Raw genomic sequence first — 27751 nt, 5'->3', positions numbered from 1 at the left:
AAGTGTGTAGTTTAAAAAGAGGCCCAATGGGCAAATAAGTACCATCTGGTATAACCTAGTTTCCTATATTAAGTGTATAAATCTTCTTTCTACTTCTGATAGAAACAAATAGGTTCCACCACCATCTATCCCTTGACTAAGGTTATCGCCACAGCAGCAATTCACACATTAGATTTTGTAGTTACCACACTACACTGACAAGAATAAAAACTAGCACCACTACAGCTCTACGGGAGGAAGTCATGCTCATTGCATCAAAAAGGTGAACATCTGCAAAAGCTATTCAGGAGCCAAATTCCATTAGGGATTCCAGATGTTGTTCTGCAGGAGCCTGCATGCTCCGAATGCCTGCACACCTGGCCACAGAGGGGCCTCTAGGTCAGAATGCTGCATTATTTCCTCACCCTGTGAACTACTGGCGAGCCAGTGTCTGTTAACAAGCTTTTGAGCCTTACGACATCACAGAACACTGCTTCCTTCCCGCTCTGTTGCCCACTTCAGAATAGTGCAGAGAACTTCCAAGGAAAGGTCAGGGTGCAATGGCAGAGTACACAAACACATTGCAGAAGATCCCAGGATCAACCCCTGGCATATGCAGACAGGGCTAGGAAAGATCTCTGCCTGAAACCCTGGAATGCTGCTGCCAGCCTGGGTAGACTGAGCAAGAGGGACCAATGTTCTGGCTTGATGCAAAGAAGATTCCTATGTTCCATAAAAGTGGATGTGTGCATGGTGGGGAGTGGGGGAGAGAAAGGGAGAGAAGCAGAGCACACAAACACACATACAAGACAGGATGGGTGTTTCCCTAAGAGTTTCCAGTACTCTCTTTAAAGCTGGAAATGATCCAAATTCTGAAGAGTTTGCAGTTCTAAACAAGTGCCAAAAGTTTACGAATAAATCTTGGAAGGTCCATCTAACATGTTACATCTACTCCTCCTTTCTAGGGAATAAAAGATAGCTTCCTAACATTGTTTTTGTTGGGGAGAAAAGAAGAAACAACGGGCAAGCAATCAAGCTGCAAGTGAACTAAGGAACAACATTCAGGTTTGCTTAGTCCAATGCCTGTGGCTCCCCCAAAATATGGCTAGACTCCAGCTCTCATCAGCCCCAGCCAGCATGGCCAATGGTCAGAAATGATGGGAGCTGCTGTCCAATGTTATCTGAAGGGCCACAGATTCCCCATCCCTGCCTGGGAGAAATGCCCCTATTTTCTCCAGTGGGTAGGACAGTCCTGGTTATCTCAATGGGATGGCACACAAAATCCAGAGGCAGTCTGTGGGAGGTAGATACTTCTGAATTGTTGGTATAGTCAGTTCTCTAAAAGTAATTCTCAGTCCTTTGGAGCTAATCCTCAGGTGGGGACGACGACACCAGATGGGCTAAGAAGTCTGTGCCTGAGCTTTAACCACTTCGCAATGAAAGCGGGAGCTCTTATTACTACAGGGAATATATGTGGAGGAGTATTCAGTCCTATGAACTCCCAAGTGTAATTTGAAGTAGTGCAGTTCATGCAAACATTTGTCATCCCATCTGCTGATTGTGAGAACGATGCTATACTAAATTTAGAAGGTATGTCCTTGGGCTTTGGGGGGGGAAATGAGTTGAAGGAGAAAAAAATAAGACACACACAAACAAAAATCACCGTAAGTAGGTAGAAATAGCATATGGGGAAGAGACACAAATAGCTTGGTAAAGTCTAGGAGTTGGATCCTAGGTTTTAAAAAAACAAAACAGAATATATGTACTGTTTAGGAGAGGGGGTGCAGAAGCAGATAAAGAAGACATGGCCTTTGCCAGGTTTGCAAGGAATAGATAAAGACAGCCAAGTAAATGTGCATATTCACTCAGAATAAAGTGTCCCTTCCTGCAATGGTACTGGCATCCTGCATGGGAGTTCAGTCTTAGAAGAACTCTTGCTGCTATCAGCTTGCAAACAGAGGTGCTAATCTCAGTGTGTGTCTCTCTGTGTGTGTGTGTGTGTGTGTGTGTTAATCTCACTTAGCGAGAAAGATCTTTTGTGCATATGTGGAAGAAGCCAAAATTTGATCCCAGATCAGCAGAGAGACAGCAAGATTCCACAGGGGTGGAATGTTGGATTTGGCCAGAGAGGCCTGAAATAAAATTCTACCTTGGCCCTGGATACCAAACCTCTCTCTCTGCTTCAAATTTCCACCAACAAAATGGAAATAATAACAGTATATTTCACAGGATGACTACAGAGGCAAACACCAGAGATTTTGCAAAGCCATTTGAAGGTTTTCTTTTAAAAAAGGAATTCCCCAAGCATAAATAATTAAGAGCAATACACTTATTGCAAAGCCTTTTGACTAGGAAGAAACCTCTCCAGGGAAGAGTTTGGAGAGTAGAAGAGAATATCATGGTCATGGCTGCTATTCAGAGAGCCATGTGGGTTAACAATGGGATAGAAATCATTCAAAAACCAATGATAAGAAAATGCAGGCTGTGCTTTTGTTGAATTATAGTCAATATCTTATTAGATCAGACCCTGAAAAAGAGGTCTGGAGGGGGAAAGGACGTGCAATTGATATAACCAACTACGTGATCTCAAAGTATCTCATACATTTTTAACAGGTGTGGTGCATCAACTCTGACATATCAAAGCAGGTGTTGCTTTTTTAGAAAGAAGTAAAGAAACAGGCACCTTAGAAGACAAGAGATGGATCTGGGTGAGCTGAGATGCACCAAAGAGAGCGGCTGAGCAATGGCAATTGTATTTTAAGATTAGCAGAAAGAACAATCAACAGGGAACCAGTTCTGCAAAAAGGAATATGATATTTAATCTGGCAGCTCTTCCTCTTACAATTCCAATTTTGACTCCAAGTAAAATAGCACACTGGGCAGCCAAGCAGCATGAGTAGGAGAAGCGATGGAAGGCGTCCAGAAATTTAGGCTCAATACTTATGAGCCATTACAAAAACAAAAAGATACAAGGAACACAGATGGATATTAGCCCCACGTATCAATATCTTGGCACACTCTTAACAGTGCCAATCAATTGTGGTTAAAATACCAGGAGCTCCCTCTGTAAAAGATCCAGTGCTGCCTCTGTTTCCTGAAGCAAATCCGTCTCTCCACCTTAAAGGTAAAGGTAAAGGTACCCCTGCCCGTACGGGCCAGTCTTGACAGACTCTGGGGTTGTGCGCCCATCTCACTTAAGAGGGCAGGGGCCAGCGCTGTCCGGAGACACTTCCGGGTCACGTGGCCAGCGTGACATCGCTGCTCTGGCCAGAGCCAGAGCCAGAGCCGCACACGGAAACGCCGTTTACCTTCCCGCTGATAAGCGGTCCCTATTTATCTACTTGCACCCGGAGGTGCTTTCGAACTGCTAGGTTGGCAGGCGCTGGGACCGAGCAGCGGGAGCGCACCCCGCCGCAGGGATTCGAACCGCCAACCTTTCGATCGGCAAGCCCTAGGCGCTGAGGCTTTAACCCACAGCGCCACCTGCATCCCTCTCCACCTTAAAGGCTCTTAAAGGGTACATTGGCACAAATTTTAACCCAAGATAACAAGGATTTGTAACTAGAGTTTGGAACAGAATATCTGTAAAGGGGCCCTGCCAGGGAAGAAGGGGTGAGTGAAGATCTACAGCAGGACCCAAGGGGGGGGGGGGTTGAAGATCTACATCAGAATGGGAGGGGTGGGGAATAAAGATTTACCGTATATCAGGAAAAAGGGTGAGTGAAGATCTACATCAGGAACAAGATCTGCACTGGGAACAAGTCATGAATAGGAATCTACAAGAAAACAAAGTACTGTAATAAAAGTTTTAAGAATGAAAGTTTAGGATAAAGATAACTCATTCAATTCCTTAAGCATATGAGGAAAGTCACGATTCATTCAGGCTGGCCCCATTTCCTTTGCAGAAATGGGAAACCTTGGTCTGCATGAAGAAGGCAGAAGTCTTGAGCAGCTAGCCTAGCCCATCTCTCTTACTTACAGCCAAGTTGATAAATTATGAAGCAGAATTGCAGATCTTCATATTACAAAAAATAGCACTTTCGAACTGCAGCTTTCAAAAGGCAGGTAAGGTCTCTCTGCACCCTCCCACAATCCTAAAAGACTTTGTTCCCTGCTTCAACCTGTACCTCATCTCATGCACTTTCTAAGTCAGTGGTCAGCAAACTAAGGTCCGCAGGCCGGATAAGGCCTAAGGGGCTCTTTAATCCGGCCGGAAGACCCTGCTGCCCGCCGCCCAGTTCCCATGCTAAACTGGTGTGGCGGTGCCTTGCCGCGTGGGGACTGACTTCCATGATGGGTGAGCAGGCGGCTTCGGATTGGCTCCAAGAAGCTCCCACAGCCAATCCGAAGCCAGGGATTGGGCGGGTGGTGACGTTGGCCAATCTGAAGCCGCGCCAGGGTTCTTCAGCATACGGGCGGCGAGGCTTTGGATTGGCCAGAGTTGCGGCCATGGACCAGAAATGAGAGGTGCCACCACCGGCTCCCAGCCATCACCAGAGGAGTTAAGAAAGCAGGGGGAGGGGGAGAGGCTAGGGGAGAGAGAAAAGCCCCCCTCAGCCGGTATGTGTATGCACACGAGCATGCATGGGGGGGGGGGGGGTCCGGCCCACCAGAAGATTTGAGGGACAGTGAGCCAGCCTGCTGGTAGCAAAGTTTGCTGACCCCTGTTCTAAGTCTTCCATCTCAAGTTCACATTTGGAGAATTCTGCTTTGGCATGCATCTGCAAAGCAGAGCTAAAAATGAGGGAGTGGGGATAATAACTGAGCAGTGACAACAAGTCCATTTGTTCTCTTTATTTCTCTCTCTCATTCTGCAAATCAAATAAACCAGGAACTGCTGAAAACATCAGGTTAAAAAAGGGGAAGTATGTGGGGAGAATGGTTAAAAAAAGTGCAAGTCTGTTAGAAACAGTGAAGGATGAATGCTGACACAGAGAGAAGCCACATATTTGGAAAGTATACTTTGGATCAGGCACAAGAGGAATATTCATGGGGCACATTGAGACGGTCACTATCTTTGGGTGGGATTCAATCACATACCAGCAAATATAGGTTGCACCTTTAAAAGTGCATTTGGTGCTCTTGCACAACAAAACCATTTCCTTAAAAATCTGGGCCTTTTGCAATAAGCTTATTGACCGTGAAATGCACTGGAAAGTGTGGGATAACACCTGTTTGACACAATGTCATCTAACCTCCCTGCAAACAAATCAGAATCAATGTTTAATAAATAGCTAAGTTCATCTAACCTCCCTGAAAACTTTGCAAATAAATCAGGGCAGATGCTCAACAAACAAGTCATCTGGAAACTACTAATGAGGCACTAACTGTTTACACAGCAGCAGAATTAGGGTGCAAATATCTAACTCTTGGTGAACAAATAAACCTGCTCTGAACCAACCTGCAGATGGGGGGTTAAATTGCTTGCATGTAGAAAACCGTATGTTGAAAAGAGAGATTCTAGTCCAACCTTCTCCCTTACATCTAGTTTTCTATATTCTGGGGACTTTTTTGTACGAAGGAGCACTTCAGTTACCAAACTGTAATCGGAAGTGGTATAGACTAAACTCTGGTTGACCAGTTTAGTGAAAACTAGGCCAGTCTTACCCCCACGCTAGGTTTAACCCTGATCAACAATTGGGATATTCAAAATATAGATGTAACACACAACTCTTTATTGGAATGTATGGTTTCACAGGATGCTATGTTAACTGAAAACTAAAAGAACCGAGATTATTCCAATGGGAAATTTAGAACATGTACGGCAAAACTGGCAAGAGTATAACTCTCTGGAAACAAGGCATGATGGTGCCAAAGAGCAAGGAGCAAAGGTAGCTTGCCAACTGTTGCCCCCCAAACTTCCCTTATGGGGTTATTAATTAATTCATTTTCATCCCACACTTCCCACCCAAAGGAGCCCAGGGCAGCAAACAGCAAGAGATAGAACAATAAAAACTTTAAAACATCTTTCAGTAAACTTGATGACTTGGATTCCAAAGAAGTGCCGGAAGAAGCAGAGTGCTCAGCAAAATGTTATTTTTATGCTCCTTCCTCCTCTGCCAGCCCTTCTGAAGGATCCTCCTGAATGGAGCATGCTGAGTTGTGGGGGCTGAGGAGGAAGGAGGCAATGCTGATAAATTGGGTCAGGCACCTAATTATCCTTCATTCTAAAAACCCTGCAATATTGCCTTCATCCAGGCAGGTTTCCCCATGCAAAGTGTAATGCTGCTGTGTTAAAGGCAAACAGAAACAGAAGTGAGGGGAAAGGCACCAAAGAAGCGTTGCAATGGTTTCTTCCTACAATAGTCCCCACTTTGGATGAGGCCACATGATTCTGGTACACCCTTGTCTTGCCCTCTGGACAACTAGAGAAGAACCAGCAGAAAAGCGTGGCTCCCAGATACCAGACATGCTCAGTCAGCAAACCCAATGCTAAAATAAAGAAAAGCATTATCCCTTTTGTAAACACCCTCGAGGTAATCATTATTCCAGTTTTAGGATGGAACAACAGAGTTTGCAATGAAGCATGGCCAAAATCATGCAGCTAGTCCACAGTAAGGTTGGATGATATGTCTAGGAATCCCAGGTTCAAGTTCAAATGCCCTATAGGCCATTCTGCCTTATTTCTGTTTCTCCTACCAGAGTTGTAGGTTGGGTACACCTATGTTTCAGCCTTGTGTCTCATGCGGCAGCAATTCCCTACTCTAGGGGTGGGGAGCCCATGGCTCTCCTAATGTTTTGTTGTTGTTGTTTAGTCGTGTCCGACTCTTCGTGACCCCATGGACCAGAGCACACCAGGCACTCCTGTCTTCCACTGCCTCCCGCAGCTTGGTCAAACTCACGTTCGTAGCTTCGAGAACACTGTTCAACCATCTCGTCCTCTGTCGTCCCCTTCTCCTTGTGCCCTCAATCTTTCTCAACATCAGGGTCTTTTCCAGGGATTCTTCTCTTCTCATGAGGTGGCCAAAGTATTGGAGCCTAAGCTTCAGGATCTGTCCTTCCAGTGAGCACTCAGGGCTGATTTCCTTAAGAATGGATAGGTTTGATCTTCTTACTGGACTACAGTTCCCACCATCCCCTGACCATTAGCCACACTGGCTGGGGGCTGATGGGCAGTCAGAGTCTATCCACAGCCCAGAAGTTCCTCACCCCTGCTCTACGGAGTAGATTCCTAATTCCTGGCTCAAACTGCCAAGAATGACTACTGCTTTCCTTCCATACGTCATTTTATTGTGAACCCAGGGGCTATTTTAAAGGGCCTTTTTGCCAAATGGGCAACAAAGCACTTTTAAACTTGATTCACGTTTGACATATACCCTTTAAAGATACAAAAGTACAAAAACATTAGTCACAAAAAGAAGGAAGGCGAAGCACAACATAATTGGAGTAGCCTAGTTTGAAAGGGCTTAAGTCAGCAACAGTTTTCCAGCGAAGGAAACTGCCAGCTGAACAAAATAGCTAAGGTCCAAATTGTTTCCTACAGCAAAGCTAGGAAAGGGGTACTGCATATCAAAAGCCTTTCTTCTCACCCCACATGAAGTCCACTGCCAGCTCTCTGGGAATACTTAAGAGTTGCTTTTAAATGGCAGAAAGCGGCTGCTCTCTCCTTCTCCTCCTGTCCCCCTCCAAGAGTTGTTGGCAGCAACATGTCTGTTCTCTCAAATAGAATTCAGGCGCTGCTTCACAAAACGTGCAAATGATGAGTTTTTATTTTGGAAGGAACACTTTCTAACAAAGTCAAGAAAGGCGGGTGGGGAGCAAGAAAGCATTTCCCTCATTGCAAGCGTCTTCTAAAGACAGACTTTCCTCAGGTGCTCATAAAACCCAAAGTTGTGGACTCTCATTCAGGTTAAGGTGGAAAGCTGAAGATGATTTTATCCTGTAACATATGTAAGAGAACCCAGTGCAAACTTTATGAGCAGCTTTCCCAGCTCAACACTGCACATGGGAGTAAATGGCTCTTTATATAAAAAAGGAGCAGCCCCAGCAATACTTTCAAGCAGTGTTCTTATTCTTTCGGGAACAAGTTTTCACTTCTTCTCTTCCCTTTCTGATGATTCCCCCCATCTTCCTTCAAGCCCATCCCCATCTTTTCTGTTATTTTCATGATGTTAGCCGCTCTGAGCCTGGCCTCGGCCGGGGAGGGTGGGATACAAATATATTATTATTATTATTATTATTATTATTATTATTATTCTCTTCCATCCTGCTGTGCTGCCTCTCAGCTGCAAATGCACCATGCAACATGTGTCATATCTCCAGATAAATGCCCATGGATGGCAGCTTGTCATTTTACTCCTATTTCTGCCCCGCTCATTTATCACACATTGTTTGAATTGGCTGACCAGTTGGAAGCTATGGACATCAAGACGGGGACACAGATTCACACACACTGTGCTGTGGCTACTGTTAGACTGGATTAGAATTGCCCCCTGCTTCTTATCTCAATGAACTGTCCCTGATTAAGTTTTAAGATATAGTACATCTCCCTAAGTGTATTACATCTGCTACATTGTTTAACAGGACAGAAGTGCTGTCAATGTTCTGACACAAGTAATAACTTTGTTCTCTTAATTGTTTCACAAATGCAGTCTCTGTTTGGGAGCCCTTCGGGTAGCAACCCTAAGCTGGATGTGGACTTCATCCTGCAAATCTAGTTCAGGAGCCCAATGCATATCATCAAGTGTCTTCACAATGGGAAGTATTAAGTCAGATTCTGCCAAAATGAAGCAGGGTGGGTGTAAACGTGCAAGATCTGCATTTTTAACAGGAGGCCCTGGCGGTTTCCTGCAGAACTGATCAGACAGGGCTGTTTCCTGTACAAAAAGCCTGTGGGACACTTTCAGCACAATTCTGCAGGGAGCACACACATCAGAGCGTGTCCCAATGATTCTCATCATCCACTCCCAAATCTGCTAGGAATATGCTCTGTCACCAAGAGAACAAAAATACTCCCTTGCCGATGCAAGGATAAGCCTGCTCTTTGCCATTCTACTAATCCTTGCACTCCAGAATAGATGCCATCTATGTTTCACTGTACAAAGTCTTGCCTTCTTTTACTAATGTGGAGAGGCTGTTAGTAGCTGGAAAACTATACAGCATCATAAGGTTTGCTACACAAATTGATAAAGTTTCACTGCGGCCTTCTGAATACAGGATTGTATTACAGTAGCACCAACTATTAGTACGGGAACAATGCTGACAGGTTTGTTTTCAGGGGCTCACTGCTGTACTTTAATTAGCAAATCATGTTATTCCTCAAACTTCTGCTTTTACAGATCAAGAGCCTGTCTTGCGCAGATGTCATATACAACCCCCAAATTTGATTCTAAAGCTTAGAACAAAAATAGGAATCTTCTGCACCAGGGCAAAGCTGTTTTTTTCCTAGCCTAATTGCTGTGCAGCAGGGGTGAACAAAAATGGGGGGACCCCACAACATGCAGGAACAGAAGGTTAACTCTTCCCACCTCACCTATGAGACATACAGCGAAAATACCCCCTGCAGCAAATAGGCTTAAAAGTCAGCTCCCCTTGACAACTATGGAACCTGCTTTTTAAGCATAACTGTTGTGCAGGGGAGGCTGCAAGAAGGAAAGGCACAGGCCAGAGTTTCTCTAGCCTCATTTGACATCCTTAACTAAAGCTAGCACTGTGGTGCAAGAATGAATGGATGGATGCCTAGACAAATTTTGATGTAAACCCGCATGATTTTTTTCCAGGCACAGGTAAAATGTGCACACTTTGCAACAAATGTACCCAAAGGTTTGAAATTACCATGCTTCTTAATAGCCACTGCTTCAGACTGGATCCCCTTGCACAGAATTCCTCAAATAAGCCTTGCCACGAGAGCCCACAGTATCTGGTTGTCACATGATGCAGGCAGCATCTCTGATGTCCTAGAGACTTTGACAGCATGTCAACAATTAAACCAAGGTCACTGCAGGGTTTTGATGTGCCTCATTTATCTCGTTTTGCCAACCAGAAAACTTTTCAGCATGGGGGTGGGGGGTGCAATTCCCTTCTCTGTGGCTAATATTTCTGCAACAAACCGGAGGTCATGGTCCCCTATTCATCAGCAGCGATCAGACAAGCCACTGGCATCCAAAGATGAAGAACTGGATTTTCAGAATTTTCCATTCCCTTCCTAGAAGCAAAATCACTTACTTTAAGCCTCCCTTTGCAATCCTGAGCATGAGGGCATGAGAGTGCCAAAGCTGTTTCTTCCCAGGAGCAAACAGCTTACTGTGTATTGTAAAACTCATGGTCCTTCTCTCAAGCCAAACACCAAGAGAGTACCAAACTGCTCTTGAATAGAGCCCCTAAGAATTCCAATAAAATCCTGGGGACTGAGTCTATTGCTACACACTGGCACTTAAAAAGTGATTTTAACCCTCTAAGATGCTCCAGTTGTTCTGCTTTCCAACTTTGTGAATTTATGAGAAAACACAAAAGAGGAATCCAACGTATATCCCAGCCAATTTGGTGTGGATTGGTTTTAATGCTTAAATGAGTAGAAATGCCCTCAGGGGAAAATAGGCAGCACATCTAACTAGGAATTTAATCAAACTGGAGGCTCATAAGAAACATCTTCCTAACGCTCAAGCTAACTGTGCTGCCCTGCATCTTAAACCCATCCTCTGTCCTGTATATCTGCCCTTAGTGGCAAAACATGAAGTTATTCCAAGTACAGGTCAGTCAAGGTTTCACCTGGGACAGTCCTTTCTCCCTTGGCTGTGTACCTGCTTAAAATGCGGCCAGGTCCTTTGTTTTTCTCAGTTCGGTCTGAAGCTGGATTGTTTTCTTTTTTTATGGGGTGGGGCACGTAGTATTAGGAACCGAAATGATTTGCGGCTTGTGTCCTGCCTACACCACTTCCCAAACTAGCTGTGGGACCGCATTGCATGCAAAGTAAACGGGAGTCTCTGTCTGTAAAATGGGGGTGACAGTAGCCTACCTTGCAGGGTTGGCGGGGAGGCTGGGTTTTTAAAACGGAGTTTGGACGCTAAATCTTCTAGAGACAGGGTTATTAACGCTCTCCGGCGTTGCGGGAACTAGACGGCAACCCGCACCCGGCGGCATTGCCTCGTTCCGGGCAGCGGCATCCCAAGCGTCCGGGAGAAAGTTTGCGACCGGCAACGGGGGAAGGCGAGCGGGAGGGAGGCCGCGCAGAGCCTCGACGGCACCCGGAAGGTCCAGGGAGTCACCTCGCCGCCCGCCCCGACAGCCGCGTCTTCCCGCCAGGGCTCGGGACCCCGTCTCTCCCTCCCTCCCTCCCGGATCCCGCCACTTTCCCCCGCCGCCTCCCGCCGCTCCTTCCCTTCCCTGCAAAAGCAAGCGGCGCATTCCTTCCCCGAGGTGCAGCTGAAAGAGACAGAGGACAAAAGGCCAGGGCAAGTGCCAGGGCCGCCTCTCCCTGCCTCCGCATCCCGGCTGGAAACGGGCCCCCGCAGGAGGGCTCCCCACCTACCCTCTCCACATGCTGCCTCCGCTGCGCTTCCAAGGACGTGGCCCGGAGAGGGAGAGAGAGAAAGAGGCTCACGAGGAGGAGGAGGAGGAAGGGGAGGCGGGCGCAGCCATGGAAGAAGTCTCGGGGAGACGGCGATCGATCCGCCTCTCCCTGCGCTCCTTCCCTGCCAGCTCCGCTGCTGCAGTGGCGGAGAAGCCCTTCCAGGCAACTGCTCGCCGGCGCGTCTCTGCAGGGCAGGGGGGGGGGGAGTCAGCAGGCGGGAGGGGTCACGTGACCTCTCGGGAGGCTCTCCTCCTCGGCCCCCCCCCCACTTCCACAGCGCCAAGATGCACGTGCACATCCAGCTCGCCGGCGAGTCACGTGACCGCCCCCCCACAACACCCCCCCCCCATCCATTCACTCGGGTTCTGCGCGGCGCCCCAGCGCGGGCTGCCCCTCCCTTCGCGTGGGCCTCCTCTGCGTTGCATTCGAGTGACGGGGCCGGCGTGACTCTCTGCACAACCCCCAATTCCTTTTTTCCACGCCAGCCCTGCCAGCTTGGGCTTTCTTCCCGGATTCAGGCATTCTCACTAAGATGCGCCCCCCGCCGCCTCCGCTCTTCAAGCGTCTCGCCTTGGATGCAGGACCAAAGCAACGGAGGGAGGAGACGTGGATCGCATAACGCTCGCCGCGCGGCTCTACAAAATTGTTGTTAAGACAGAGATACCGGGCGCAACCGAAGTTCTTATAAAAACTCTGCCCGGACCCTTGGGAGAGGCTGTGTGGCTCAGTGGCAGAGTGCCTGCTTTGCGCAACGAAGCTCCCGGGTCCAGTCTCAGGCACGCCCTGGTGGGGCTGGGAGGGACCCCTGCCTGCAGATCTGCCAGTCAGTGAAGACCCTAGAAGCACCAGTGGTGACTCCCTATAAGGCAGCTCCTACTTACTAGCCTGGTGCCGGAGTTGATGGGCATGCATGTGCCACGTCTTCTGATCACTTATTAAGGGTGGGGCTTACCTGCCCCTGCCCCAATATTTTATTCAAGTTGGCACCCCTGGCTGGAAACATTGGCATAGCCAAGGGGCTGCAGCTACTCACCTTAAATCAATCAAAATCAATACAAATCTGAGGTCCCCCACCAAAAAAGTCTGCCCCACTAACAAAAATCTGGGCTAAGCCCATGGCTGGAATTATCAGTAGAAATAATTCATGGACCTACACACACCCCTCTCCTCTCCCCAATTTTAGGCAAACTGCCCTCTCATAGCCTTATAAATACATTGGGAGGGGGGTCACCAAAGGAAAGGGGCCAGTCTCTCTCCACTGACATCATAATTTGAGCAGTTTTTATATGATGACAAATTGCTTTTAAATGTTGCCAAACCCTGAGCCTTTAAGGGCTGCGTGGCTTACCAATCTTGGGCTGTGCCTGTTTACTCCGAAGAAAGCTCCCCCTGACATCGAGAGCAATTGCTCAAGTGTGCATTAAAGCAATCTGAACAAATACATCTATGTAATTGGATTTCAAGACTCTGAAGGTCAGGGGCCCATCCCTCACATTTTGACTTGGAAGTCAACTTGAGTTCATTGGGAACAGCTTTCAAGGAAATGTGCAATGTGACAGGCAGTCTTACAGCCCCTGCTTCAGTGGGGAGGCAGTTCAACAGCGTGTCAGCAAAGCATGACAGGCTTGCTATACCTGATTCAAAGGTCTCAGGTGAGGGGAAGCACTCAAAGGAACACATTGTTATTGTCATCCACCATCACTATGCATGGATTTTCAGGTTTATGTAGGCGAGATATGTTGCTGTTAGAGAAATAATACACCTTTATATTAAAGCCCTACTGAAATGTGACAAGAAATTGATGTTATAGAGCAACTTCTTCCCCTTCTTCACCAGACCTAATAGAGGAAAGGGTCTGTTTCCCTGGAATTATGCTTCACAAATGTTTAAAGAGGAAGTTACCTATAAAAGCTCTTGCCGAAAGTACCGTACATTTGAAAAGTCTTTTAAGGTGGCATAGCCTTTCTTTCGCTGCTGAAACATACTAGAATTCAGGAAAAGAGTGGCTGTAATAATGCGTTGGATCAGAACCATGTATTTTTCATGCATTTCCACAGGACTTTAATGTAAAGGCACATTATTTTCCTGGCCTCCTTAATAGCAAAAATGACATTTGTTTCCCCTTTATAAACACCACAGACACTGATGATGTATAATAATTTTTTTAAGTGTTCCCTCTGTTGCCCTTGAATATTGTGGTAATAAAGAGAAGCAAGTAGGGAGGGAAGAAGAGACAGATATGCTATGTAAGCAACAGACTGTCTTTGGCATATCAAGATGTCCTTGAGGTTGGGTAATGCTGATGTCTTGTCTAGATGTAGTTTCATGGAAAGCCAGAAGCAAATGAAAATGTCAGGTTTCTCTCTCTTGCATTTAACTCATAGCTGATTGTCATAACTTCTTCCTGCAGCATGTCACTCCCATTGGACAAATTCAGAGTTATTGATAAAAAAAAAGACATGCTGCCCCCTTAATCCCATGCTCTTCAAAAACAAGGTTCCAATTGCTGTTGCATAAATATCAGGTGAAACAGCAGCAGCCCATCCATGGCAAAAGTGGTAAAAAATAAACAATAACATGAACCATCAGGATTCTGAACTAGATACACCTTTGGTCTGATCCAGGAGGGTTCTGAAGCTTTCATGTTCATATATTAATATCAAAATCCCATTTCATTCTAATGCATCAAAACTATATAGTACTTCAGAGGGTCAGCAACACCTGCTACACTCAAATGCAAGTTCATTTAACTTTTAAAGTAAGACCAGACTTACTGGGCCATCCAGTCCCATCTTGAACGGTAATTTTAGATAGCAGCTTTTAGCAGCATGGGGGCTCCAATTTTCCTGCCCCAACCTCCACTAACTTTCTACATTTTAGGACAAAAGAAAAAAAAGATGTCCAAAGCTGTTAACAGGTCTGAAGAAAGTGGCAGATTTCTATGTTTCTTGCTTCTTGTCTCATGCATGTGAACTCATTATTATAAAGCCCAGAAGTTCCAGCTACAGAAATCTTACTCCTTGGCCCAACAAGCATGCATAGGATTGCAGTCCTTATCCTCTTGGTAGCATTTTAATCCAGGATGATGACCGTAATTCCGCAAGCCCTTTTATGCCTATTACATGGATGTACAGTATGTGAGTGGTATGTTTCCCTTTATTTCCCAAACAAATTCCACAAGAGGAATTTACAAAGCCATTCACAGTGTTACATGGGGGTAAAAAAATCTCTTGCTGATTGTATGGGTGTTCTCCAGATTAGGGGCCCTGCTTCTTATCCTACCATTAGTCACTAATGATAAGCGGGCATGACAAACAACTGTTTCTCCATCTTTCTGACACCCTTATAAACATTTTGAAAGCTATAAACTGGTTTCTCCCCAAAGTCCTTTTCGGTAGGCAAAACATACCAAGTTTGTGTAATGTTTGCTCCTATGGTTTGTCTCTAAGTCCTTTTATTATCCTCGTAACTCTGCCCAGAATCCTTTCCAGTTTGTCAACATCCTTCTTAAATTGTAATTCCTGGAACTGAACATCACCCTCCAGATAAGGTCTTTCCACTGTGAGCGTATGAGGTTGTTCGACGTTGTGCAATGGCAACTTGAGCAAAGTAAAAATGCATTGTTTAACTTGCTTGGGGAAAAGGAACAAATGTAGAGTGTGTTGCAGCCAGTTCACAGGTTGGCAAATCTAGCAATTCCAATATGTTCAGTGAGACTCACACATGAAATTACTGCTGTATGTAGGAACTGACATGCAAATTCGGGATTTACACAAATATAAGCCCATTTTCCATTACCCATGTTGAGGTGAAAGAGTTATGAAAATTTGGACATTGTATAAGTGTGCCCATATGCCCTCAAATCACTTCAACTAAATGTGAGTGGAACTGTTCTGTTTCACTCAAGTTAGTTCTCTAGGACAATGGGATTTTTTCCATCCAGAGTCTGACAAATAATCATTTCAGATTCCAGAACAAAAGCGCAGCTCAGAACAGCTGCTGGCCTTTTTTCTAATGTACGGAAGCCTCATGCTTAGCTTAGGACTGGCTGGTATCCTTGACCTGAATCATAACAAGAGATCTTTCCATATGCACAAAGTCTCTTATACAAAGAAAGCCCAAAAGCATGTGTGCTTCTTCCCCTTCCAGGGGATTTTCTGGAACCACCACCAGATTCCATAGCCAATTTGTTGAGGAATCTGTCCAAGATGGGGAATCTGCTAACTAATTCCAGTATGTACAAAATTTGGTAGCATCCCTACTTGCTGTGCAGAGTGGCAATCACGAGTATATAGTTTTGCTCTACTCCATATAATGAACTGTCAGCTTTATGTGAAATGGCCACCAGGAGCCATGTTTTAAAATGGGAAAGTACAGACTACAGCCTTGCTAGTGACCCAGTAAAAGGTAAAGGGACCCCTGACCATTAGGTCCAGTCGTGGAAGACTCTGGGGTTGTGGCACTCATCTCACTTTATTGGCCAAGGGAGCCGGCGTACAGCTTCCGGGTCATGTGGCCAGCATGACTAAGCCGCTTCTGGTGAACCAGAGCAGCGCACGGAAATGCCGTTTACCTTCCCACTGGAGTGGTACCTATTTATCTACTTGCACTTTGTGCTTTCGAACTGCTAGGTTGGCAGGAGCTGGGACTGAGCAATGGGAGCTCACCCCATTACGGGGATTCGAACCGCCGACCTTCTGATCGGCAAGCCCTAGGCTCTGTGGTTTAACCCAGTACAAACTGATAAAAGTGGGAAACACCTGACAAGAGTTCATATAACTTTATTTGTATTCATGCATATATTAATGCTTTAAAATGGTGACAGCAGGGTGAGTCTGGCTATCAAAGACAAGGCATATGTCCTCAGGTTAAAAAGAAAAGAATGTTGCTAATGCAGGATGGAAAGAATTCAGAGACAGACAGACAGACAGAGCAATCTAGCCAATAGCTGGTTGTGTTACAGACCCAGTTCATGGAAGCAAAATAATAATAATAATAATAATAATAATAATAATAATAATAATAATAGTAAATTTTTATTTATACCCCGCCCTCCCTAGCCAGGATTGGGCTCAGGGCGGCTAACACCAAATATGAATTACAATAAAACGTAATAGAAAAACAACAAACAAACAAACAAACAAACAAACAAACAGTTAATTAAAATATGGCTTAACATGCAGCTTAAAATGCAGCCTCATTTTAGTATGTGCCATGCATCCTGAGCCAGCACCTAATAGTCTACAAATCACTTTATCATCATCATCATCATCAACAACAACAACAACAACAACAACATTATTTAAACTGAAGCCTTAGGAATAGCAACACCCCCACCCCCACACAAATTGGCTTCAAAGCGAAAGCAAGGAAATGATAGCTGAGGGAGAAGGAATGTGCTAATGATAGAACTTCCAGAGGGATAGCTGGGTGAGTCTGCTCTAGCAAAAACCACAAAGCATCTTCCAGCACATCTATTACAAGCATTTTATTTATTTACGTATTTCTTCACTACCTTTTAAGTCATGGCCCTAACAAGGCAGTTTAGAGAACAACAACATAATGAAAGATGTGAAATGCAAGGAGGTCCAAACAATGTTAAAATGTCAGCACAGAAACTAAGGCATCGCCTATATAATTTAAACATGAATCAAACAGCAACTTAAGACTCAGGTATATAGCATTAATGAACTAGAGTCCACTTCATCAATCACTAATGGAAAAAAATACTTCTCAGTTGCCTGTATCAGGAAGAAAAAGGAAAAGTCCCTTCACTGTGCAGGCCATTTTGCCAAAACCAACTCCAGAGCAGTTTCAGCTGTGCAGCTGGAGGAGCCAATCAATTGCAATAACATATGGCTGGGGATTTAAATTGGCACCAGATCCTGACTGTGGCTCATTCCCTTCTGAAATGCATAACGGTCTGGAATGCAGGATCCCCTCAGACCGAGTGCTGAGACAGCTTTAATTGGCTCAGCAGGAAAGACTGGAGTTTAGAGAAATAATACCGCACAGGAAATAAACATGGACAGCAGCCGAGGGGTGGGGGGAGAGGGGTTTCAAATGGAGGTTAGATGGAAGGTTAGATGGTTGTGATTTGAAGCCTTTGTGACACATGAGCTTTAAAGAAAGCTGGAAAGCCTGCAAGCATGAGGTCGAGAAATTGGTAGGCGAAGCCAAATTGCGTATGTGGCCCCAATGCTCAGGGTGGCTTTTCCATTTTTTTATATAGATCGGGGTGGCTAACAGGTCATAGAGCGGGAAGGCGATCCAGGCCAACCCTGGATGCAAGGCAGCATCCTAGGAAGGGCTGCAGCTCAGTAGCAGAGCATCTCTTTGGCATATAGAAGGTTTCATGTTCTACCCCTGACATCTCAAGGTAGGGCTGGAAGCAGATGCCCCCATCTGAAATCCTGGAGAGCCAGTCAGTGCAGACAATACTGAGGCAAATGGATCAGTGGTCTGACTTGGCACAAGGCAGCTTCCTATGTATTTTTATGTTCCACCCCTGGGCAGATGGCCATCTAGCCTGCACTTAAGTAATTCCAGCTGAAGGAGAAGCCACCTCCTTCTGAGAGAGTCTCTTCTTCCACCATCAGAGAGCTCTTACCACTGGGAAGTTTATCCTCATGTGGCAGAGGGGCCTGAACTGTGCCCTCGTGGCCTGTAGGCACATGATAAGGGTCACGTGCTCAAGCTATCTGTGTAGCCCTGCATGGTGTCTGTATGAGAGGCTACTTGCGGAGGTCTCTTTGAGCTCCTTGAAAGACGTTTGCATTATATTGGTCTTCTCTGCAGCCTGGGGGAGAGAAAGGAGGTCTAACCCAGCCCACTGTTCTCCACTCTTGCTCCCAGCCACTAAACTAAAACACATTTTTAAAGTTAAAATGGCAGATTTTAGGGGGTTTTGGTGAACCACAAAAAAACAACCTCCAGGGGTGTGGATACAGCCCCCAGGACACAGATTGTCCAACTCTGCTAGAGTGTTTTGACAAGCAGTTAACAGCTATGCACAAGTCACCATCCCATCACTGCCCTACTGAAATTCTCTCTCTCCTCACCTGTTTTATTATGCTGCAAACTTTGTCTTTGGTTGACAACCCCTAAAGGTCATCACCTCAATTCTAAGCTAGCATCTGCATGAATCCGGAGCAATTCAGGAACTTATTTGGTGCCCAGAAATCTGCCAGTGGAAACAGTTTCCATGTTTCTTACACATCATATAAGTTTGGCACCCCGTTGTTTTGTGGTTTGCAGATATTGCTGCCTTTGCATGTAAGCATCCATTGATGGACACTGTTGAAGCTAATATTTAAAATAATGGCTGGGAAGCAATAACAACTTGTCAGCAACCAGATTATCTCTGGCGGCTTAGTTATGCGAAACTGTCTGTCAAACAGCAACTATGGCAGATAGAGGCTCCGTATTTGTTAAACACAATAGCCACTGATGAAAGGCAAGCTAGCATGTGATAAGCTTATCACTTGATTACTCCCACGGCAACCATCTTAAATGGCGGCAAGGTTTGTAAGGCAACGAGAAATTGTAAAGTGTGAAGATTATTATTATTATTATTATTATTATTATTATTTCAACAGAATATTAAAAACTGAATAAAACTTCAAACATTAAAAACTTCCCTAGCAGATAGACTGCTAGGACGTTCATGAGCTGATGATGAAGATAGGCTAGTCTATCTTTTGCCCGGCTAGTGCCCTCCCATCAGCCTCAGCCAGCTTGGCCATTTTGGCTGGGGCTGATGGGAGTCATAGTTCAAAATGTGTGATGGGAACCAGCTTGGCAAAGGCATCATGCCAGTGCATCATCCTCCAGAGTCAAACTGCCAGGACCACAGCTGTTTGATGTATACCTGTGCCCGATTGTCCCTCCTATTTTAGTCTTCTGGTTGCTGAAAGTGATGAGGTAAATGTATTTATGATGTTCTCCTGTACGGCTTGTATTTTAAATTCTTTATGCAAGCCACTCTGGGATTGCTATTGCGATAAAGAGCAGGTAATAAATATTTTAAATAAACATGAACGGATGAATAAAGAAAGGCATGGTCTCTCCACCAGTGCCCCTGCCAAGATTCACACACAAAGACACTTGGAAAGAGCACTTTATTTCCCTCTCATACCATTTTGCCTCCTTTAAAGTTCTAGCTATAATCCTGCCCACCCCTCCTTTCTCTGTGTTGCCTTTTGCTTTCCTTAATCCTTGTCTCCATACACACACCATGCCTCTAGTTGGTTCTGGCTCTGAACACTGCCCTGTTTCGAGAGTGGAGAACAAAGCTAGCAGCAATGAATGAGGAGGAACCTCCAGGTTTAACAGGGCTAGGGGAACGTCATGATGCAGATCAAAATACAGAGTTCTTATTAGGGGCACGCGTGTGACCTTGCTTCCCCACATATCTCCCTTGCTGGCTCAGAAGAACACATAACTCCAATCTTTGCTACCTCCAAGGACCAGAAGAAAGGAAATGAATCATCAGCACAGAGGGTGCTCTGGTAACTTATTAGTCCATGTAATAATTAACTCCCAGATCTTAAGCCATCAGAGTAGAAGATCCACAAGTTCAGAAGTGCAGAAAATTAAAAATTAGCAAAGTGAGAACCGAAAGAGTGAAAGCTCTGCAGAATGCTCAGGTTGTTCTGCTTTCACAGAAATGCTGGTGACACCTGGGGTCTCACAAAGTCATCATTGAGGATGGAAACTATGGAAGTGTAGAAATGAAAACATCCAGGTGAATTATTTGAAGATCTGATGGGGGATCTGTGGGAGAGAACTAGCATTCAAGATGCATAAGGAGGGCCATATCAGAAGTGTATCAAATTAGGTCTGGTGCAGAGAAAGTGGGCAGTGACATCTTTTTTCCCCTTCCTCATGCTAGAACCTGGGGCATTCAATAGAGTTATACAGTGGTACCTTGGTTTACGAACTTAATTCGTTCCAGAAGTCCGTTCTTAAACCAAAGCATTCTTAAACCAAGGCGTGCTTTCCCATAGCAGCGTGGGACTCAATTTACAAATGGAACACACTCCACAGGAAGAGGAACATGTTCTGCTTCCAAGGCAAAGTTCACAAACCAAAACACCTACTTCCGGGTTTGCAGCGTTCTTAATTCAAGTTGTTCATAAACTAAGCTGTTCTTAAACCAAGGTACCACTGTATGTTGGAAGATTCAGGACAGAGGTAATGAAGTCCTCCCCACAGTGCATAAATTATGGGATTTGCTACCATAACGTTTAAAACCAAATTCACCATCTACAAACACTATCTGCCTCACAGAACAAAAGTCTGCTAGAATCAAAAAGTCTTCACCAGCCGGTGAAAGAGAATGAGCCTAAGGGCTGGGCTACATTTTTGCTTGACCCCATGCTTAGAAAGCATGGGTCCAAGCAGTTTCGCCTTCGCCCTGCTGCTTCCCCCAGAAAACCCGCTCTTTGGCACAAACAGCAATCCACAGAAAACCCAGTTGCTGTTTGTTCTGATTCAGCACTAAACTGTGGGTTTTCCTGGGGGAAAGCAGGGGAGCAAAGCAAAGTGCGGATGAACTGTGTGGGTGGGTGGGTGTGCACATGCGCAATCATAGCTGTAGCTCATTGGGAGAGCATCTGCGTTGCATGCAGGAGGTCCCAGGTTCAATCCCCAGTATCTCCCTTGTCTGAAACCTGGAGAGTCACTATTAGCCAGTGTAGACAATACTGAGCTTTATGGCCCAATGGTCTGACTTAATATCAAGCAGCTTCCTATAGTGACGTAGTGATCACAAGATGTAGTGATGGGCATCAACTTGGATGAGTTCACCTAGGGATTGGATCAATTTGCAGAGGATGTTATCAATGGCTCTTAGTCATAACGGCTGTGTACTACCTGCAGTATCAGAGATATGCCGTCTACCCTCTTGTACTGTGGAATACACCAGGGGGTTGACTTCAACAGTGTCTATCAGTTGATGGTAAGACTATTGTCAGAGGATCAGGGGAGGGAAGCAATGTCTGGCCATTCCTTCCTCCTTGCAGCCCTCCACGCCCCCTAAATCTATTCTAGAGGCCTGGAGAGTCCTAGTTTAGAGAATTGATGGGGGGGGGAGGGCAGGCAGCTCCAGGGGAAGGGAGAATTCCTGAAAAATGTCCCCCACCCCCATCCTGCTGTTGGAAGCTATTGGACACAAGCCCCACATATGGTAAAGTCTGCTTTATCTTAGAGTGGAATTGCACTTTGCCATGTGTTCCCAAACTTGAGGCAACACACATGCAAGGCTGATGGGTATTTGGTGGCCAGGACATGTGAGGCTGCTTTCATTTGGGGAGGAGAAAAGGCAGAAAAAAGGTCTGGTGCCATTTGCAGGAGGGAATCATCAGACAGAGAAAGGGTTAAATAGCCCTCCTATCCACCATTTTTGCCCCCCCTCCCAATACAGAACCTATGCCCAGCCTCATAATATGGAATTCTGACCTTGAGTGCCTGTGCAAGCACACACGTACCCTAGCAAAGCAGAGAAACGGCTGATGTAAAACAGAGCCTTGGCGCCTCTTTCGTTGTTGCTTCTCGCTTTCCATATTTCAGCTCTTTTAAACACCCCCAGCCAAAGTCTGCAGCCTGTGTTTATAAAAATGTGCTTACTCTAATTCCTCCATAGTACAGTGTGAGGTTTCCAGCACCCCACCCTCTGAGGGGACAGACGGCGAGTCAAGATCTATGACTTGCTGCAGGAGACAATCATCTGAGATCCTTGCTTTTCATTCTAGCAGGACAGAGAGCAGCTGCCTGCGCCAGGAGACAAACTGCTGAATACCAGCTGCTGATCTGAAGCCAGTGAGAGAGTGTGGCCTCCAGAATTTGCAGCATTTTTTTCCTGCCTTGCTTCCAAACTGAGGTTTGCAGGAAAGTCAGGTGCAAAGGAATGAAAATATGATGTGACATGTATCCTGGAAGTTGTTGTTGGTTGTTTTTTTTTTTAAGAGATGGTGTGATTGCCTAAAAATTAAGAAAAGAAAAACAAGGGCTTTGGAAACACAGGCTCCGGCCGGCCACATGTCCCCCTCATCCAGCTGTGTGGAATGTTTGCACAACTGGATGGAATGTTTGCACAGAAGATCCCCCTGGGATCCGTTGAATCTAAGATCTCCGGTTTCAAAGATCTCCAGTTCAAGGGAAGGAAGACAACATTATGTCCCAGTCAGCATTAAAGAATTCGCTTTTTGCTACAAAACAACTGCGGCAGGGGAAAGAGACATGCTAGAACCAAGGAGTGGAGAGAGGTGAAAACAGATGGGATATGGCCCCGTCCGGTGTGCAGAAAGCAGAGATGGAAGAGGAAACCATCCCAGTGGGAACAAGAGGAGAGCCTGAAGTAGAAAAGAGTCTTCCAAAGCGTTGGTTAAAGCCCAGTTGTGGCCTCTTCTGGATGAACCTATTTATTGAGAATTCACCCTGATTTGTTTGAACTAAGCTTATACAGAGGTTAGATTATATCCAGTCTTGACTGAACATTTGTTCTGATTTATTTGCAGGAAGATTATCCGACAATGAGTATTCATCCTGCATGCCTCTGGACTGCATGTTTATACAGCTTTGCATTAATCAGTTGTTCATTCCCCAGTTCAATTCATTTCCCCATCAATTTCCTAACTACGAAAAGGTGCGTTTCGTTTTAAAAGTAGATTTGTTGTTCTAGGGCAACAGAATGCTTTGATCCACTTTAATTGTGCAAAACCTAAATTTCCCAGTATATGATTGAATCCCTCCTGCAAAATGCTGACAGTCTTTCAGGGACATAAAGGCAAAACTGGTATGTATGGCGCCATGCCACTTATGCCAAAAAGCTTTGGAACAGTGAGAAAAGAAAACATAATAAGTGTGTGGTATATATCACACTTTTTCCTTGCATGGCAATATGCTATTTGCACATCACAGGAACTTCATCCACAAAGCACACTTCCGCTATGGATACCATGTATGGCAGCCAGATTTTCAGATACTGCATTAGGCATAGGAAGATATTCTATGGAGGCTGACCCATGGGAACAAATGGGGCACTGCCCCACCTAGCTTAGCCTGCTCTCAGCATATTCCCCCCTGCCTGCCTTCCTATGTGCAACCAGTCCAGAGGGTGGCCACTAGTTGATAATTCAGAAGCTGTGCAGTTGAAAATTCAGTAGAGTGGGAAGGCAAGGCAAAGAGGTGTGGATATTGCTTCCCTCTTTCCTTCTTGCTCTAACTCCAGAAATGTCCCATGTGAGAAAGGACGACCGAGAGTTTGCAAGCTGTAATGTAGTATCTGTAGTTTTACTCTGGCACCTTGGGGGAGCAGGCTGAGGTGTGAGTCTGAGTTCACATGGAGCCAGAATAATTCTAGATTACAATTTACAGCCTCTTTCCTAGTGAGCGAAAGGAAGAGAGCAGCGCAAGAAACTTCCAGCTTCTTCAAAGGCTAGTGCTGCAATGAGGAGTGGCAATGAAATGTCACAGCCATCATGGGCCATGCTCTGGAGCCTCCTAGTGGCGGATCTTGTGCATGCAACCTATGTGGAAGTGTGTGGTACTTGGGCTGAGCTCAGGCAACAGTTTCAATAAAGCAATGGGAGAAATTCCCCTTTTCTGCCACTTTGGCACTGCTACAGCTAAGTAGATCAAATGCCACGTACGGTACATGTAACAGAGATTAAGAAGACTCATTGAAGGGATAGGGAAATGCTGCTTATTCTGTTTTCTTTTAATCTTTAGTTGCAGACCAGCCTTATACAAATTAATATGCATACAATTCTCTTTTTTACAAGCCTCTTTTTTTATCCAGTCAATTTTATTCATAAGGAAAGCTTCACTTCCCCCCTCCCTGCCCCACAGTGGAGATATGGTGTCACACACCCCTCATTTCACATAACAACAGAAAATAAGAAATAAATTTTAAAATCAAAATGTTCCAAAACTGCTTCAGGGTTATATGCCCAGGAAAGCCAAACACACACACAAAAAAACCCAACAACATTACACTCCACCAACGCTGGACATGTGGAAACTTCTGGGGGCTAGATTTGGCTTATAACTTAGAGCATGGGTAAACAGGATCAGTTCTTCATATTTGCACTCACACCAGAAGACCAAAAAAAGGCCCTGTCATAGATCAATACTGCATCAATACCCATTATAGTTTATTTATCTTTTATCTACAAATTCCCAGGTTTTTATCTACAAAACCTCTTCAAAGCAAAATGCTTCTGAGACCAGCTTTCCATACTTGAATTCGCTTCTTTTCCAGTTGTGTAGATTAGAAATATTCTCTCTCCATCCCCTCTCTTTAAAAATGAAAACTTTAAAGGAAAGTTATTTCATATTAATTTTTCCCTATACAGTGGTACCTCGGGTTAAGAACTTAATTTGTTCCGGAGGTCCGTTCTTAACCTGAAACTGTTCTTAACCTGAGGTACCACTTTAGCTAATGGGGCCTTCTGCTGCTGCCACACGATTTCTGTTCTCATCCTGAGGTAAAGTTCTTAACCTGAGGTACTACTTCCGGGTTAGCAGAGTCTGTAACCTGAAGTGTCTGCAACCTGAAGCGTCTGTAACCCGAGGTACCACTGTATGGAGATCATTGAGGATCCATCCTGATTTGCTTGTCCAAAGCTTACATGGAGGTCAGCTTATATCCAGTCTTTATTTGGTTTTCATTCTCATTTGTTTGTGTGGTGGTTATATGACAATGAACATTTGTCCTGATTAGCAGTGTTTATGTGTCTGTCTTCCTGTTAGTCATTCGTCCATCCCACACTTTTCAGTGCATTTCCCTTTCACTTCCCTGACCATAAAAATCCTTTTTTTATTATGGATTTGTTGCACTAGGTCAGGGGTCAGCAACCCGCGGCTCCGGAGCCACATGTGGCTCTTTTACACCTTTGCCGCTGCTCCGGGGCAGATACTAGCGAGGGGAGGGGGCGCATTGTGCGCCCCAACACTCCCCACTGTGGCGGGCGCTGTACTGGCTGTGATGTCGCATGGGGGCGGTGCGTGCGTTAGTCACGCACCGTCCCGACGTCACCTTCCCGCCCGCCCGCCCACTACATTGTAAGGGGCATGTACGTTGGTCACTGCATTGAAAGGGGGCATGTACGCTGGTCACTGTTTTGAAGGGGAGTGAAGAACACACACACAAAAAAGGTAACTTGTTGATTTAACATTTATTTCTATGAGGAGGAGTAATTCTGAGGGGTCAAACAAAGAAATAATAAAAAAGTGACAAAAAAGATATTTTTATAATGACGAGTTTTGCGGTTCCCAGTTTTTTTTTCTTCGGAAACAGGTCCAAGTGGCTCTTTTTGTCTTAAAGGTTGCAGACCCCTGCACTAGGTCAACAATGCCTTTTAATGCATTTTTATTGAACAAACCTACATTCCCAACATGCGCTTGAATCCCTCCAGCAAAATAGTGATTGACCAGAGGCACCTCTGTTATTGGGGTGATAAAGAAGCCAATTCCACTTGATACCACTAGATGGTGCTAAGTCATGTTTCTAGAACATAGCCTGCTGGCAGGGATGGGGAAGAAATTCGATTTTGTTTGCATTTTAATAAGAAACACTTTTCGAACTAATATGAGAACTAAAACACAGCTATCTTTTGAAATTCGTACATCTCTGAATTTTGCGATGCAACCAAATAACATGTACCAAAATGCAAAAAGGCATGGAAAGAAGGTGCAAAAATGCTTTACACCAGGAGGGGGGGGAATCACTTTCAAAAATGTGTATGTCAGTTAAAACTTCATACAGAAATGTGTTTATTAGGAGAAATTCACACTAAAACGCTAATGAATTTCCATGAGGGTTAAAAAAAAAGAATAAAGAATTGCAGGTTGCTGTGGAAATGTGGAGCACTGAGTTGAAGAGTGGAAGGATTAGAAACTGAGATAAACAAAAACTGACAGATTCAGCTGTACCTACCTGCTAGTTAGTTCAAATGTGAAAACGACAAGGAGACTTTGGCACCTTAAAGATGGAGAGTGGAATTCAACATCATTCCACAAGATTGTCATGAGCACAAACATTTCTGGACATGCATGCTCTTCTGGGGTTTCTTCTGACTCTCCTGAGCAGATCTGTGGAGGCCATTGGAGCGCACAGGTGGACAAGGGGGGGAACCCCATTACACAGGCATGTCTTTTTGGACTGGCTTCTGCTAGTGCAACTTAGTTGAATCCAGCCTCAACAGATTTATTATGGCATAAGGTTTCATGGACTACTGTCCACTTCATCAGATGGACATTCATTGGACTGTGGTCTAGGAGAGCTTATGCTGTAATAAATGTGTTAGTCTTTAAGGTGCCAGAAGAATCTTTTCTATTTCTGCTGCAAGAGACTAACACACCTATCCAGACAAATTTAGACGACACAGAGGAAGTCCAGAGGAGCTGTTCAGCACACCATCAGGCCCAGCTGTCCTGGTTTCAGTTATTAATGGCAGTAGGTTGTGGACACACTGCTTGAAGGGACTTGTCCTCTCAACTCTTGCCCATCTTGGCTTATTCAGTCTAGCTGAGAGGGAATCACTAGGTGGGTCCAAGGAATCACCAGTGCCTTGTTGTAGGGGAGGGGGTGCCACCTGCCTTGAAGGAGGCGGTTGTGGTGTACCACCTCCTCAAGGGGCCCTCCCTGACCCCATAAATGTCAAACTGGTGTCCTGCTTTCGACTCCAGCTCCCATCAGCCCCAGGCAGCTCAAAATATCTGGGTGGCACCAAGTGGCAAGAGGTTGACACAGGGTTTGAGGATGAAATGATGGACAGGAACTTCTGCCTAACTTGGATTGCACAGCAGAAGGCAGTTGCAAAGTTTACTCAGTTGCCCCCTGAAGGAAATGGGGCAAAAGTATTTTGACTCCCTGAGGTTAAGCTCCTGAGGTGAAGACAAAAAAATTAAACTGCCTCTGAGAGTTTGAGGCAGTGATACCCAAGAAGGAGAAGTTGGGAACGGGCCCTTCCTAGCCACATTGACTGGATGTGAAAGAAGGGTATGTTTGAAGGCAGGGACAAGAATCCTCCCTCAGATAAAGCACCTGCCAACTATAGTTTAAAGAATTAAGTGTGACTGACCAAGAGAGGCACTTTGTGGGCAACACAAGCAGATGACTGAGCTCTTTGGTTAGTCCCACTGGCAATATTTAAAAACCTACTGAGGAGCAGGGGGAGCTGACCCCAGTGAAAAACCAAGATTTGGGTGCTTAGTTCAGCAGGCTCAACAAGTTTTGGGAGGAAGGGATGAAGGTTG

At 45.3% G+C, this 27751-nt stretch overlaps 1 protein-coding gene across 5 annotated transcripts in view; it reads right to left on the bottom strand.

Annotated features, from left to right (window-relative positions):
* RAB3IL1 (RAB3A interacting protein like 1) overlaps nucleotides 1–12057 on the bottom strand; it is a 32994-nt gene extending 20937 nt beyond the window's left edge. Inside the window, exon 1 of one of the 5 annotated variants that reach the window (XM_079988246.1) lies at nucleotides 11447–12057. In XM_079988246.1, coding sequence (XP_079844372.1) covers nucleotides 11447–11457 — 11 coding nt within the window. In that variant the 5' untranslated portion in view covers nucleotides 11458–12057. The remainder of the gene's footprint in view (nucleotides 1–11446) is intronic. The other 4 variants (XM_079988245.1, XM_079988247.1, XM_079988249.1 and 1 more) reach the window with 4 other exon arrangements.
* Between the last annotated feature and the right edge of the window lie 15694 nt (nucleotides 12058–27751).

Source organism: Podarcis cretensis, assembly GCF_951804945.1.
Source record: "Podarcis cretensis genome assembly, chromosome: 1".
Lineage (NCBI taxonomy): Eukaryota > Metazoa > Chordata > Lepidosauria > Squamata > Lacertidae > Podarcis > Podarcis cretensis.
Note: the sequence above shows the minus strand (reverse complement) of the source record. Positions and strands in the feature narration are given on the sequence as shown.